General features: G+C 36.4%; 1 protein-coding gene across 1 annotated transcript in view; it reads left to right on the top strand.

The window, feature by feature from the left end:
* Positions 1-15,746, top strand: part of VAV3 (vav guanine nucleotide exchange factor 3) — a 482,681-nt gene that overhangs the window by 231,367 nt on the left and 235,568 nt on the right. The window contains exons 10-15 of the mRNA XM_044675502.1: positions 2,814-2,909; positions 6,950-7,018; positions 10,079-10,165; positions 10,719-10,804; positions 11,415-11,547; positions 13,042-13,151. Coding sequence (XP_044531437.1) covers positions 2,814-2,909; positions 6,950-7,018; positions 10,079-10,165; positions 10,719-10,804; positions 11,415-11,547; positions 13,042-13,151 — 581 coding nt within the window. The remainder of the gene's footprint in view (positions 1-2,813; positions 2,910-6,949; positions 7,019-10,078; positions 10,166-10,718; positions 10,805-11,414; positions 11,548-13,041; positions 13,152-15,746) is intronic.

Genomic DNA, 15,746 nt, shown 5'->3' with positions numbered 1-15,746 from the left:
GGGTACAAAGGGGAATGAGGGGCACTCCTTGGCCTCAGGAAGATCCCAATCTAGTCAGTGTGATAAAAAACACACCAATATAATACAAAACGCAGTGGCAAGGGGATCCCCCGCGGTCCAAAGGGCTCCAAGCTTGCAGGAGACTGGGAGATCTTTTTTAAATAGTCGGCTTCTTATCTGGTGGGTAGGATCTAAAAATTCGGGCACCTTCTTTGAAAATAAATCAAATCCTTCATTGTTAAAGTAAAATATTACAATGTGTGTGCTTCAATTCAATAAACAGCAGCTGAGTGCCTGCACACACAAGAAAGAAATAATATAGACCTGGTCTTCATAGAATTTACTGTTTGGATAGTGTTTTGGGTGGCTGGGATTGAAATTATTCTTAGAGAAGTACAGTATAGGATGGTAGAGAAGGAAATGCATTCACCTTAGCACCAGAAAGGATCTGGGTGTGAATCATACAGCTGACACTAAATATATGATCATGCTAAGTATTTTATTTAAACCTTTATCTTCCATCTTAGAATCAATATAAAGTATTGACTTCAAGGCAGAAGAGCAGTAAGGGCCAGGCAATGGGGGTTATGTGGCTTGCCCAGGGTCATACAGCTAGGAAGTGTCTGCAGGTCAGGACCTCTTGTCTCTAGGCTTAATCCTCAATCCACTGAACCATCTAGCTGCTCCCCATAGTATTTAACTTCTTTGTGCCCTGAGTTTATCACCAACGAAATAATAAATAAATAAATAAATGAAAAAGTATTTAAGTACTTACTCTGTGCATCAAAGAATTTCCCTCATGGAGCTTACACTCATTTTTTTTCCCTTTAATAACCCTTACTTTCTGTGTAAGAAGTGATACTAAGTATTGGTTCCAAGGCAGAAGAGTGGTAAGGGTTAGGCAAATTGGATTTAAGTGACTTGCCCAGGAAATATCTGAGGCCGGATTTGAACCCATGACCTCACCTTGGAGGTTACATTCTGATGGGAAGTAGTGGCTAGCTATGGACGTGTTGTTTGGGAAATCACAGAGAAAGAGAGTGGGGTAATAGGATAATCCAGTGATGGGCAAACTAAGGCCCCCTGAAATGTTCTATCGGGTGGTGTGACATTATTCCTCATCTGACGAATACAATGAAATTTCAAGAGTTGTCTTAAAAACAGACTGACAGATGAGCATTTCCTTTCCTTTGGCCCCCTCTTTAAAAAGTTTGCCCATCTCTGGGTTAATAAATTGGCAAGATCTTTGCAGAGGCAATGATAGTTTTGACTGGATTCCTTTCTGAGAAGAAGTAAAAAATGGTAGGGGATAAAGATGCAATTTAGAAAACAGATTTGGTGAGGAAGAGGCTACACTATCCCCCAAAGTACAAAACTGGGTGTGTTAGCTCCTGAGGGCATGGCCTCTGATGGAACTTACCTTACAAGAATACATGAGGATCAAATAAGAAAAGATATACAAAATGTTTTATAAATCTTTGAGTGCTACAGAAATATCAGCTAATTTTTTTAATTATTAGGAAATGAATAAGTACATTGGAGAGGTCAGATAGAGGGTCTGAGAGGTTCCAGAATCATGTTTAGCTGGGGGAATTAATTAAATTTAATAGATAAGCAGAACTATAAGGAATATCACTTAAAACAATTTATATGGGGCCGGGGAAGAAAAAAGGAAAGGGACATCAAGAAGTACACTTAAAGTAGAAATGTTCATAACTAAAAATTTCTTTTACTCTCATTACAATGCTACCTGAAGTGTTTTCCTTTGAGATATTCTCTACTTCTCATATTATTCTTTTATACTGTATTGTAGTTCCCTGTGTGCTTGTCATTTCTCCCCTACTAGACTGTAAGTTTCCTGGGGGAATGGGCCATGGCTGCTTCTTTTTACATCCCCCCATCCCACCCCACCGTAGCCTGAGTTAGTTAAGTCAACAACCATTTGTTAAGTATTTATTGTGATCGAATCACTGTATAAAACACTGAGGATACAAATACAAGAAAAGAAAAGGAGTCCTTGACCTCAAGGAGCTTACATTCTAACAGAAGACAGTACTTAAAAAGGAAAAGAGGAGAGAGGGGAGAGCAATAAAGATTGCCTGAACCATTCCTCAAAATGGAGCCTCTAGGACAGACTCATCAATGGCAGAAGTGGGACACCATGGCAGAGGAATAATGCTAGATGAGAGTGCCATTGGGGATAGGGGAACTTCATCAGGAGAAGGCAACTGAGGCATGATGGATAAGTCTAGAGAGACAAAAGCAAAACCAGAAGGAAAAACAAAGGAGGGATTCTCTCTGAATCTACTATTTTTAGTTTTCCTGGTTTTTTTTTTTATTTTCCTTTCTTTTTAAGATCTATCGAAGTTGTATTTGATTATTACATTAGTCACAGTCCTCTAGTCTTTCAAAGGAATTTTCCTTTACATTATTATAATCATTTTACAAATTCTTATACTGATTTTGTTTCCTTCACTCTTCATACCAGTATTCCCATGTTCCCCCCAAATCCATCCCCCTTCCATTCTTCTCTATTACCTTTTTAAAAATAGCATTTTATTTGTCCTGTTTTTTTCAAGAGGGAACCTACCATGTTTTTCTCCTCTTCTTCTTTTTTTCTATTCTACCCTGGAATAACATCAACTGTTGCTAGCTTGAGAAGAGCGTATATAGAACAGAGTTCTGTATTTGCTGTGTTAGGAATACAAAATCATATACTGACTATTTAAAGAATCACTCCCCCACCCAGATTTTAATGTTAATGTTGTGGCTTCATAAAGAGATGCATTATTAATTAACCAATCGTTCATTAGGAATGTTCCAAGAGAGCAAACAACGGGAAATTCACACTACGAGATTTGCTTGTTGTTCCTATGCAGCGGGTTCTAAAGTATCATCTCCTGCTCCAGGTATGCAATTTGAAACTATTCCTCCATCTGCCTCCATTTCTTTGAAGAAATTGGGTGCTATTAGAAAGGTTAATATATGGTGAAGTTTGTGTTTTTGTTGTTGTTTTTCTATACAGTCAGGGTATTTTATCTCTTGGTTTCATATTATCTTTTTCCTTGCTATTTTGGGGAACATTGACATGTTGATTATTAAGGGATGTCAATAAATTCAGGTTCCCAGATCAGAGAAAAGTATTTTCCCTTCTCTAACCATGGAGTCATATAGAATATTCTTTATAAACTCCCACTCACTTTATTTGCTGTTTTCCCTCACACTCTCCATAGCAATCACTCTTTAAAAGGCAATAAAAATCAGCTTATCTTTATCTGGATACAAACTATCATAAAAATACAAACAAACAAGTAAACAGGATTTAAAAGAGCCAGAACAGCTTACCAAGTAGTGGAGATGGGGTGAGAGAAAGTGGTAGTGAAATGGAGAGTGGAAAAATTCACCAGATCCCAACAGTACTAGGAGGCAGGCACATTTTAAAGGCAAATATCAAGTTTTGTCCAAGGAGATTATTAACAAAACCAGTGAACAAGATAGGTGAGGATCCAACTTCTCCTAATTATAATCACCCTAAGGTAGTTTAGTCCTTCATTTGCCATTTGGCTTCTACCACTGTACCCCTTGTCACTCTTTTATGGAAACTCTAGCATTCCTGAATCTCCTGTCTGGCTTTTCATTGTTCTTCCACTTCTTCAAGCTAGGAAAACACAGGTTTTCCTATAGCCCTTCTGTGGATAAGAGGCTATATTCCTTAAAACAAAACAAACAAACAAACAAACAAAAATAAAAACAAAAAATACTCTACTGAAAAGAGCAATTAGGAATTCCTATTTTTATAAAGTACTGCCATACCTCATACCTATATTTATTAGAATTCTTGGCTTCCTTTTTGGTTTTGCTCAAGTCCTACCTCTTATGGGAAGATTTCCTTGATACCTTTATTAGTTATCAACAGTCTTCTCAAAGTATCATGTGAAAAGGGGTAGTGATACATTAAGTGAATTATTGATCAAGTGGAAGAGATTCCTAAATCACTTCTTAAATTATAGAATATAGATCACTGGTAAGTTCTGAACAAATTTAAGGAGTTCCTTAGTCATACTCATGAGATTACAAGGATTTTTCCAGTTGAAAAAGGCAAAGATCGGAAACATGGAAGGCCCAATACTTGACCTAATACATCCTTGTCTCCTATAAGGAAAGTCTGACTTCATTTTCTGGGACTCTCAGTTTTTTTAGGATTTGCTGTGTGTAAAAACACAAAAGCATTTCAGAAAGAAAAATAAAGGGAAAAATAAAAGTAAACAACTTAAAGGAAAGAAAAGTAGCTAAAAGGAATGGAAAAAACCCCCCACATGCTTTCATCCTCAAAGGTGAAAATGAGCATCCCTCTCTCATCTCCAATCTCTACCGAAGATTTTATCGATAGCTTTTAAAAAAAAAGAGTGACAGACTGGAGTACTAGATGGACTCCCAACATCTGGTAGTCTCTCTCATTAAGGACCTAGGTAGGGTCTGAGGTTAACTACATATTATCTTCTTCCAAAGAGAAACTACACCATCCTAGGTGAAAATACCTCCTATAGGTCTCTTCAGCACATAGGGGTAACTCATAAATTTCTCCACTGTTTCCGTGAACATGCATGAAACATTGTAGATAGAGATCTGGACAAAAATCTCTCTAGTCTTATAGGATACGCCACCTCCAGATTTCTCCGGAGGAATACTCATAAAACAGAATACCTTCCAGATGTAGGTCTGAATCCCCTCCATATTGGGACAGACTTGGATGAGCCCCAAAGATGTATGGAACTCTGAGAAAGGGGTTACAAGATTGGAATGGATAGCAAATCAATCTCTCATGTTCCCAAACCTCTCACAATGACCAGGATTACTATGGTAACAATACTGAATCAGAATTATAAAGCTAACTTGTTTCTAGGTAGTCTAAGCCTAAATAACCTGGTAAGGCATTAAAAAGACCCATATCCTATAATTTTACCAGTTTGCTTAGGAAAATCCTCAGTTTTATAAAGAACTCTTCTAATCCGTCAAGACTTTCCTCTCCAATGCATATAAAAACTTCTCTAATTATATGTTCTCTCCTCTCTCCATTCTCACTAGAATGAAAGCTCCTTAAAAACAAGAATTATTTTCATTTTGGCTTTTGTTTCCTCAGTTCATCACACATAGTAGGAACTTAGCAGTGCCTCTTAGATTTGATGAATTCTCATTCTACTAATGGCAATTCTCTGACAGATCACACGGGATTGGATCTTTAAGCTCCAACCCCAACCCACACCTAAGATTTTATTTATTTGTAGCTTTGAAAAAGGATGACAGACTGGGAGTTTTATGAATTAACAGCATTAGCCTCCTTATTTCATCAGGACAAACTCAACTGGGCTCTGCCATCTTCTGAATTACTTTCTGCTATTCGAAATTACAATAACACCCTATTTATTTTGAGATGATTCTTGTTATAACCCACAAAGCTCTTGGTTTCCACAGTTAGTCCTGTAATGAGGGTGGAGAGTCTTATAAATTTAATTTGATAGCTGTACCAGGAGACTCATTAGTTCTGCTCCAAAGAAATGCCTTACTGTATTAGGCTGTCAGCCTTGTTGATGGTTGTGAAATGTCATCTTAAAAAGATCTACCACCTGTACGGGAAATATAATTTTTGACTCTGCTTTGCTTTGTACGTCTTGTATATTAAATTTCTTGAAGTATGTCCATAAAAATATTAGTCATCTATATTTTGTTCTACTGAGAAATCAGAAAAAATCCAAGCCTTGATTATTTCTTAAAAGTGCATTAAAACATTTATGAGCCCCAAACCGAAGGCAACATAATCAAATTGTGGTTTATGAAAAAATGATTAGGAATACACAGTCAATCAGCGCCCAAGGCATCAGAGAACTAAAACCTGTCCAAAGAAGCAAACGGTTTTTAAAAAAAGCTTGTTTTATAACTTTGGAATCATCAAATCCCTATTCAGATATGGGGAAGGTGTGATTGTTTTTCAAGTAAGCAATTTTTCTAGTCTTTTAAAAAACTTTTTTTAACCTAACATTTTTGTGAGTGACATATGCTGGTATATACTTTTCTCTTTAACATATATTTTTGAAATTCTCAGAATTTATTCTTAATTTGTCTTATATTATACATGATTCTTAATGAAAAGAATGTACTAGGTTTTGGGATATTATTTTTAAAAAGCCAAATTTTGGGCAGCAGGTACATAACGATTTTAGAAATTATTTTCTATGACAAAGAAAGGTCAAGAAAATCTACTTCACTAGCTTGGAAATATGTTGTAGGAATGTTTTCATGTTGTTGGAGTCTACATTTAGTTCATTTAATTTAAAAAAGCAACCATTTAAATTTGCCAAAGGGAAAGAAATGGTGAAAATAAAATGAAATCTCTGTATAAGCTGGCAGGCCAAGGAAGAAATGCTATAGCCTTTTTTTCATGTTGGACAAAATGACTTCTTATTTCCAAAAGGAAAAATATCTATTATTTCAAGAATCACCATGCCTTTTTAGGTTAATGGGCTTTCCTATAGCAAAATACATGACTTCTTTTGTTCAGTGTTCTCTTTCTGCTTCTTTCAGATTTATTCATGGTGCTTATAAAATTAATGATATTTATATAGTGCTTTGTAGTTTGCAAAGTGATTTAATTATATCATCTCAGTTGATGCTTACAAAAATCTTGGGAGATAGGTGTTATTATTTTCACCATTTTACAGCTGAAGAAACTGAGGCAGGGAGGTTGTAACTTGTCAAAGATAATGATTATCAGAAATAGGATTCTGATTTTGACTCTGAGTTGAAAACTCTAGGCAGTGTATCACTTAGCTGCCTCATAAGAGTGATCGTATTTCTATTTTTAGAGTGGGTTTTGCCATCAAAGGACTTTTTACATTTTCTATTATTTGTTTCAAGAGTTGTTTTAAGAAATACAATGTCTTCTCTATTACAGGAGCTGGTGAAACATACCACTGATTCTACTGAGAAGGCAAATCTGAAACAAGCCCTTGATGCAATGAAGGTAAGTCAAGGGCTTCAGGTCCTTGATCTCACCCTAAGATATATACTATAGATTTAGAGCAGAACTAAACCTTAACAGTCATTAGTCAAATACCCTGATTTTACAGATGAGGAAACTGAGATCCAGAGAGGTTAAGCTATTCACCCAAGGTCACACAACTAGTAAGTGACAAGTAGCACTGCCAGGAAATGACTCTTGACCATGGTGCTAAATACAGAGATCTTTCCACTGTACTTCAAATTGTCTTGAAATGTTCTTTTTTTCTCCTTCATGTTCATTGAGGGTTTTGGTGTTTGTAGTAGATATAGATATTTTCACATGGATTGATGTAACTTAGTGAAAGGCATTAATACCAATGGGAACTTAGTAATAACTTTCATCAAATACAGAATTTTATGGAGACTTTCATAGGTAATATGAAAAAAGATTATTTAACCTGGAGATGACCATACTTAAGATCTTGACCATTCTTAAGATCTTGATAAGAAATAAATATTATTAATAAAGACCATTTCATTTACATTGGCAAGTTTTGGCAGAATTATAGAATTTCCAAGTTGGAAGTGACCGTATACTTCAACTCATACTTGAAAAGGAATTCCCTTGACCAACACACAAGGTCATCCAATTTTGAAATTTTGTTTGAAGACATTTAGGGATATCTTCAAATACCCTGCTGAAGCAACCCCTTCCACTTTGGGATGATTTGAATTATTTATCATTTCTATCTATCAAGCCCAAGTTTTCTTCTTTGCAGCTTCTGCTTGTTCCCTCTTATTTTATCTGCTGGAACTAAGCAAAACCCAGCCAAATCCATCTTCATTAGGTTAGCCTTTCAAGCACTTAAAGGCATTAATTGTTTCTTTTTTTTTTTCAATACCCTTCCCTTCCCTCTTGGAATCAAGACTGTGTATTGGTTCCAAGGCAGAAGAGTGATAAAATCTAGGCAATGGGGGTTAAGTGACTTGCCCAGGGTCATAGTGTTAGGAATGGTATAAGGCAAGATTTGAACCCAAGACTTCCTATCTTTGAATTTGAACCCAAGACTATCCTACCTAGCTCTCCCCACCCCCATCTATCATTTCTTTCTTTTTTTCTATCATCTTCTTTCTTTCTTTCTTTCTTTCTTTCTTCCTTTCTTTCTTTCTTTTTTCCTTCCTTCCTTCCTTCCTTCCTTCCTTCCTTTCAAACCCTTACCTTCCATCTTGGAGTTAATACTATGTATTGGCCCCAAGGCAGAAGAGTGGTAAGGCTAGGCAATGGGGGTCAAGTGACTTGCCCAGGGTCACACAGCTGGGAAGTGTCTGAGACCAGATTTGAACCTAGCAGCTCCCGTCTCTAGGCCTGACTATCAATCCAATGAGCTACCCAGCTGCCTGCCCCACCACATCTATCATTTCTAAAAGCTTCTTTTCTTCACTCTAATCATCCTCATTCTTTTCAATTGCTCTTCATATGCTGTAAACTCAAAGCCTGGCTTGCTATTGTCCTTATTATAATATGGTCCCCAGAACTGAGCACAATACTCACTGTATAGGATGAAGCAGAGTTAAGTGTAGTAGAATCATCTCCTTATTTCTTAAAGCTATCTCTCTCATATTATAATCTAAGGCTAAATTAATTTTCTTGGCTGTCATATCATACCGTTGATTCATATTGAGCTTACAGTCACCTAAGTCTCTCAGTTCCTTCTTTTAAAACAAATAGATGTCGAGTTATGCCTTTCCCAACTAGCAAACATGCTGTTATTTTGGTTTTTAGAATTATAGTAATTTGAATTTTTATTTTAAGTAAACTGAAAATCCCACAATATGAATTATATTTGTTAAAGAAACAATTGAAATGGAATTTTATTTCTAAGGACAGATTTTTTTTTCATTTTTTTTCAAACACAACTCAAGTAATTATAAGTTTATGTAAATAAGTGAGAATACTGAAAACTACAATTTCCTACTATGCTCAATGAAAATGTCACAGGAGATCTGAATTATACACAATTGAAAGACAATAAATACCCATGTTGGTTGCTTTCAGATATGATATGTGACTTTTGTTATAACATCAGGCAAAAGTTCTTTTCTATCTTTTCTTGTGGGATTCAGTCCTAGTTCCTGCTGTTCTTTTTAAATATCACCATGGTGGGGGTGGGGGTGGCGCTATAAAAGGCACGTATGTTAACCTTTAGTGTATACAGATTTCCTGTTTATAAACACATTGTTTTCAATATGGAAATTTGGTTATTCTAAACAAAGCTCAAGATTGTTTTCTGACAGAAACTCACTGTTGCTCCAGATGAATTTATGATATGAAGAGGCAACAGAAGAACTCAGAACACAAGAAAATCTAGAGCAGATATAATAAAAATAGCTAGGAACAGTATGGACAGATTAGCTAATATTGTTTTCTCCAAAATAAGAAAAGACATTTTTAAATAGGTTAAGGCACATGGAGAATCATCGTAGGTAGGCATTTGGGGTTCATCTTTATCCACTTGAATGCTTTTCATTTTCTGACCTCTCTCCTTTTTTTAGATCTGCAGAATTAAATTTTGTTTCTTGACTGGATACTCCCTGTTGGTTAACTAGGGGAATAAGTGGTTGCATAATATAGCTTAGCTCAAGTTCTTTTCCAAACTTTTAAGTTACTTCTTTTTGGATTTTATCCCCTATCCTCTCTCTTTTGCCCATTACTTATGTAAAAAGTTTAATTCTGTGGAACCCAGTTTTTAACTCTTGTAATAGAGGTCCTGATGACCTATTTTCTTTTTCTTTATTCTACATAGCACCCCTCTAAAGGCAATGATATTCTTGGACTTTACAGAGGTGAGGTAAAGGATAACTTTGTAGGTCCCCAGCTGTACTATAGTTATGTCACTTTCTAAAAATTGCTTGTGAGATGCCTTATATATGAGTGATGTAAGACCATTGGATGGTCATTAGAAAGTAGCAGTGATTATGCTGATTCCTTATGATGTCAGAATCATTCAGTTTAAAAAAAATACTTTTTTTTCTATTTATCACAGCTGATGCTTTTTTTGAACCTTTCTTTGTTATTTTTTAGGACTTGGCCCAATATGTAAATGAAGTGAAGAGAGATAATGAGACCCTACGAGAAATAAAGCAGTTTCAGTTATCCATAGAGAACTTGGTAGGTGACTTTTTACCTCCATCAAAATGGGAGGGGTAAGTTTTCAGGAGCTGCCTTTGGAGCAATGAATTTCCCAGTGTTCTTTTCACCATTGCCAGCTTTTTTTCAGTTGCCCAGTTTGATTGACAGCTGCTTTGGGAAAACATCTCTCATTATTTTTCTCATTAATCAGGTCAGTTTCAAAAGCTCCACCTTTTCAAAAGGAAAAAAAAAAAGCTTATATCTTAGTTCTCATGTAACACAACTCTTCTGATCTAATCTCTTTTTTGACCTGAAGAGAGATCTGATTTTCCCACTAAAAGTTCTACTTTGCCTTAGTCTCCACAATGGAGATACCCTAGAGTCAGGAAAGACAAATTCATTTTAAAATGTGTTGTTTGGTCTCAAGTTTCCTGGACCCCATGCTATAAAATTATAAAATTATTTCAATACCTGCATGATGAATCAATTGGGCCTGAGTTGGGGGTTGGGGAGGGATATTTCCCCCCCTCAAGTCTCGTTTCTGTTTGCATATGTTTATTTAAGAATAAAACCCACCCTTTGTATTTTTTAGAATCAGCCCGTGTTGGTGTTTGGAAGACCACAGGGAGATGGTGAAATCAGAATAACAACCCTAGACAAACACACCAAACAAGAAAGGTGAGGGCAGTGGAGTCATATATGTCTTAATAAGAATGAATAAGTATTTAAAGATAGAAAGAATAAAATAAGGAGTGAAATGAAGTGTCAGGGGACCCTGGGAGGGTACAATGAAAAGGATAGAAAGATAAATGGAAATAAAAAGATAAAAATCTTTAAAAAAATTCCTTTTGAAGGGTAAGGATAGGGAGAAAATGAAGAAAAGATGATCCCATCATATTCTAGTTAGTAATCAGTTTAACAGTATTTGAAGGAGAGACAATCTTTCCTCTCAGTGATCTATTTTCTATTGGTTAGTCTAGATATGGCTTTAAGAGAGAGGCAAGAATCCAACTTAGACTTCATTAGGAAGGAAGGAAGTTTTCAATGTGATGCATGGAAATGGAGCCATACCATTCCCATGAATATTTAAGGGCCATGGCAATTCTCTTAGTACTCCAAGTGGTCTGGGAAGTGTTTAGTAATAGCTTAACATTGTGGTTTGTAAGCCCTTTTTACAATGATCTTTGAATACTAAGGCAATTGAGTTTAAAAGGGAAGTCTTGTTTAGAGAACAGCCCACCTGCTTCCAGTGATCTCTTATAATTTTGTTTTTATTTTGTTTTCACAGGCACATCTTCTTGTTTGATTTGGCGGTCATTGTGTGCAAAAGGAAAGGTGATAACTACGAAATGAAGGAAATAATCGATCTTCAACAATACAAAATTGCCAACAATCCCACAACTGACAAAGAAAACAAAAAGGTGGTACCATCTTAGATACTGACCAATACCATCAATGGGGAGCTTTTTAACCAATGTACAACGTGTCTAAGATGAGAACCTCTGCGTTCTTGAGACCTTGTGACATGGCTGGATGCTATCAAAGTAGATGGGGTTTTGGTGTAAACCCCCACTCTAATTACTGACAATGAATAAAGGTCACAGCTTTGACTGAAACAATGGGACAGCCACTGCATGGTTGATCTGATCAGTTTAGGGACCGTAAGAGTTAATGAGGATCTCTCTACAAATGATTTAGCTACAGATGCTGGTATAGAATTGAGGCATCTGGAGTGGTGAATCATAGCATCATAAATTTAGAATGAGGAGGGACCTTAGAGACCATCGAACCCAAATTCCTCATTTTCTACCAAATACCTCATTTTCTACTGAGGCAGAGAGAGAGGATCAATGCTTTGCCCAGGGTTACACAGTTCTTAAGTGGAGGGTCATGAACTTGCACTTAAGGAGAACTGGGTTCAAAATCTGTCTCAGACACTTGCTGGCTGGGCGACACAGAGATAAGTCATTTAACTACTTCTAGTCTTAGTTTCTTCAACAGCAAAACAGAAATAATAATAGTTCTTGCCTCACTAGGTTGCTGGGAGGATTGAATGAGATAATATATGTAAAGTATTTTATGACCCTTCAAAGCATTTGATACAGGGTCATAGAACTGGAACTGAAGAGAAGCTTTGGAAGCCCGTCCAGTTCAACCTCTTCATTTTAGTAAACGGAGATCTAGAAAATTAAAGTCATTTGCCCAAGGTCACTCAGGTAGTGAGCAGCAGAGCCAGGTTTTGGACTCAAGTAAAAAAGATCAAAGGAACCAAATACTATAGGGTCATACATTTAGAGCTGGAAGGAACCTGAAAGATTATCTAGTCTGACTCTCCCATTTTAAAGTGAGAAGTGAAGCAACTTTTCCAAGGTAACATAGCTATGTAGTATCAGAAATGGGGTTTAAACCTAGATTTTCCTGACACTAGCTAGGTAGCTCAGTGAAGAGAGTAGTCAGGAAGACTCAAGTTCAGGCCTGGTCTTAGATATTTATTAGCTCTATGGCCTGGGCAAATCACTTAACCTCTTTTTACCTCAGTTTCCTCAACTGTAAAATGGAGATTTATAAGTGTCTACTCCCAGTTATTGTAAAGACCAAAGGAGATAATATTTGTGCTAGCAAATATACTATATGAATACTTAATATTCCCTCCCCTCTTAAGCCTACTATCCATTCTATTACTCCATACCATCTCCAAATATATTTAAAGCTTTAGTTTTAATCCTTTCTATTATAATCAACTGTGATACTGCTGCTCCTGCTATAGACTAATGCTGACTAAGTCAGTTGGTCCTAGTGAGTCCCTGGAGCCAGTTTTGTCTTTATTTTTTTCTTTAAGATGTGGGTGAGATTCCAGTAAACGTGAAAATCCAGCATTATGTATTAATCAGTGAATTAATGATTCATTTCCACAGTGGTCTTATGGCTTCTACCTCATCCATACCCAAGGTCAAAATGGACTGGAATTCTATTGTAAAACAAAAGATTTGAAGAAAAAATGGCTTGAGCAGTTTGAAATGGCACTGTAAGTATCCCTGCTTCCAAAAGCAACTCCCATCCCTGTTTAACATAGTTTACAAATTGTGTCCCAAGAAATAGGCTTTCCACAATGGGCCATCCTTGCAGAGCCAAAGGAGGATCCCTTCTTTCTAACCTTGGAGGCAGCCTGGCTGCCAGTGAGCTTCAAGTACTAACAAAGAAGAACCTTCCATGAACTACTCTTAAAAAAAAGAAAGAGGGAGCCGTGAGCTCTCTTTTCACGGTTCTCTCCACTGCTCAGATTGTTTTAGTCTTTGAGATTGCCATAGCCTCTGAAAATATCAAGTGTTCAACTCACAAAAATTGGCCATGATTGTGACCTTTTAAAGCTCTGTCTTTGGCCCATTTATTGAAATGTATTTTTTAGGAGAGATTTAGAGGTGCTGACTTTTTCCTTAGGCTCTCCCCCTGCCATGTATCCCCATGTTTTTAAAGTAATTTATCATTCAAATTGCTTTAAGGCCATGTTCCCTTTCATGCTTTTTCCTGTTAAAAAGGAGAAAACTCCTTAACAATTTTTTTAGATTTGTTTAGGCTTAAAGAGATATAATTGTCTCATGACACAGGCACTGCTCAGGCGTTTTGTTCACTGTAAATGTTGGTGGCTAAATAAAAAGTCTAGATTGACCTAGGCATAAACAGAGACATCATGAGCAGATTAAAAAAAGAAGGAACACATTACCTATATGATTTATGATTAGAAGAAATTATGAATAAATAAGAGATGAGGAGCATTGTGAAATGTGAAATGGATAATTTTGAGTACATGCAATTGAAAAGTTTTTGTACAAATAAAATAAATATTGCTAAGATTAGAAGGAAGACAGAAAATTGGGGAAAATGTTTATAGAAAGTCTCTCTGATAGAGTTCTCATATCTAAAATATATAGAGAACTCTGTCAGATTTATAAGAATAAGAGCCATCCCCTAATTGATAAAGGATACAAATATCCAACGTTATGAATAGGCAGTTTTAGATGAAGAAATCCCAGCCACATAGAGGTATATATTCTCTAAATCACTTTGAGATTAGAGAAATTGAAATCAAAACATTTATATATTACACCTATCAGTGTTTTTATATAACATGTATTTCCATATCCCCATGGCATGACTGAAGACATGTATCACATAGACAATAAAAAATTCACGAAGGAAACAAAAGTAAAAAATGGCATGCTATGATCTGTAATCAGATTCTAACAGTTCCTTCTTCAGCTGAGGATAGTCTTTTTAAAAAATTTATTATTAGGAGTCCCTTGGGTTTATTTTGGAACTTTGCTGATGATAGTATGGTCCTTCATAGCTGATCATTATACAATATTTCTGTTACTATATACACAGTTCTCCTGGTCTGCTCACTTCACTTTGTCTTAGTTCATCTAAAAATTTCTAGATTTTTCTGAACTCACCGTGTTCTTCATTTCTTATAATTTTTCATTACAATCACATACCATAGCTTATTGAGCCATAACCCAGTTGATAAACACTCCCTCGATTTTCAGTTCTTTGCCACTACAAAAAGAGCTGCTAAAATATTTCATACAAGTAGGTCTTTCTCCCCTCTCTCTGATCTCTTTGGGATATAGACTCAGTAGTGGTCTTGCTGGGTCAAAATTGCCTAGTCCCTCTTAAGGCTAGTAGCCTTCCTCCTGAGATTATCTCTGATTTATTCCGAATATATCTTATTTCTACATAGTTGTTCATATATTGTCTCTCTCGCTGGATTGTGTGCTCCTTGAGGGCTGGGACTATTTGTGCCTTTTTTTTTTTAATTCCAGGCTCTTAGCTTGGTTCCTAAGAGTTACATAGTAGGCACTTAATAAATGGTTGATGATTGACCATGGGAAATCATCAGTGAAAAGGATGATAATCTGAGCAAAATTCTACTCTGAAAATGTGGCACTGGAGATCAGTTGCATTTGAGCACAGAGGTCCTTTTGGGACCATAGGAAAACTTTGTGACTCTTTTATCAAAGTTTATTTATTAATTACATATGTATATCTTTACTATAGCTTTGGAGGGGGGAAATAGTGGTTCATTTGATGACTTATCCACCAGTTTATACATCTGTCTCTTGGCATAAATAAGAGGTTTCTAATGCTATCATAAATGAATGAAGTCTTTGGGTTTCAGCCAGTGAACCATTCTAGTTCTTGCCTATATTTGGAAAATATAATTTAGTATACCTGGCTTTGATAACTGAATATAACATGAGGGGTTTATTTGTTCAGTGAATGCACCAGCTTAGTCCAAAGGGACGCTTTGTGGTTTGGAGCACAAAGGATCATGATGCTGGTGATTTGGCTAGTCGTCCCTTGGGAATGGTGTACCATACCATAAACCCACAATGCTATTTAATACAGCTGTATATGATGGGCAGTTTCAGGGGCCTGCCATTTGAGGTTCCCCTAAGCCGGCCACACTTAAAATAAACTGGATGAGTTGATGCAAAATCTTTCATTCTTGGGGAAGAATGGCATTACCAGTCCTTGGTGAGCTACTTACTATGTGAAAGTGAGTGTGGCATAATGAATAGAGCGCTTACCTTGAAGGCAGGAAGATCTGGGTTCAAGTTCT

This window comes from Gracilinanus agilis, chromosome 4 (genome assembly GCF_016433145.1).
Source record: "Gracilinanus agilis isolate LMUSP501 chromosome 4, AgileGrace, whole genome shotgun sequence".
NCBI lineage: Eukaryota > Metazoa > Chordata > Mammalia > Didelphimorphia > Didelphidae > Gracilinanus > Gracilinanus agilis.
This window is presented reverse-complemented; position numbering and strand designations above follow the sequence as displayed.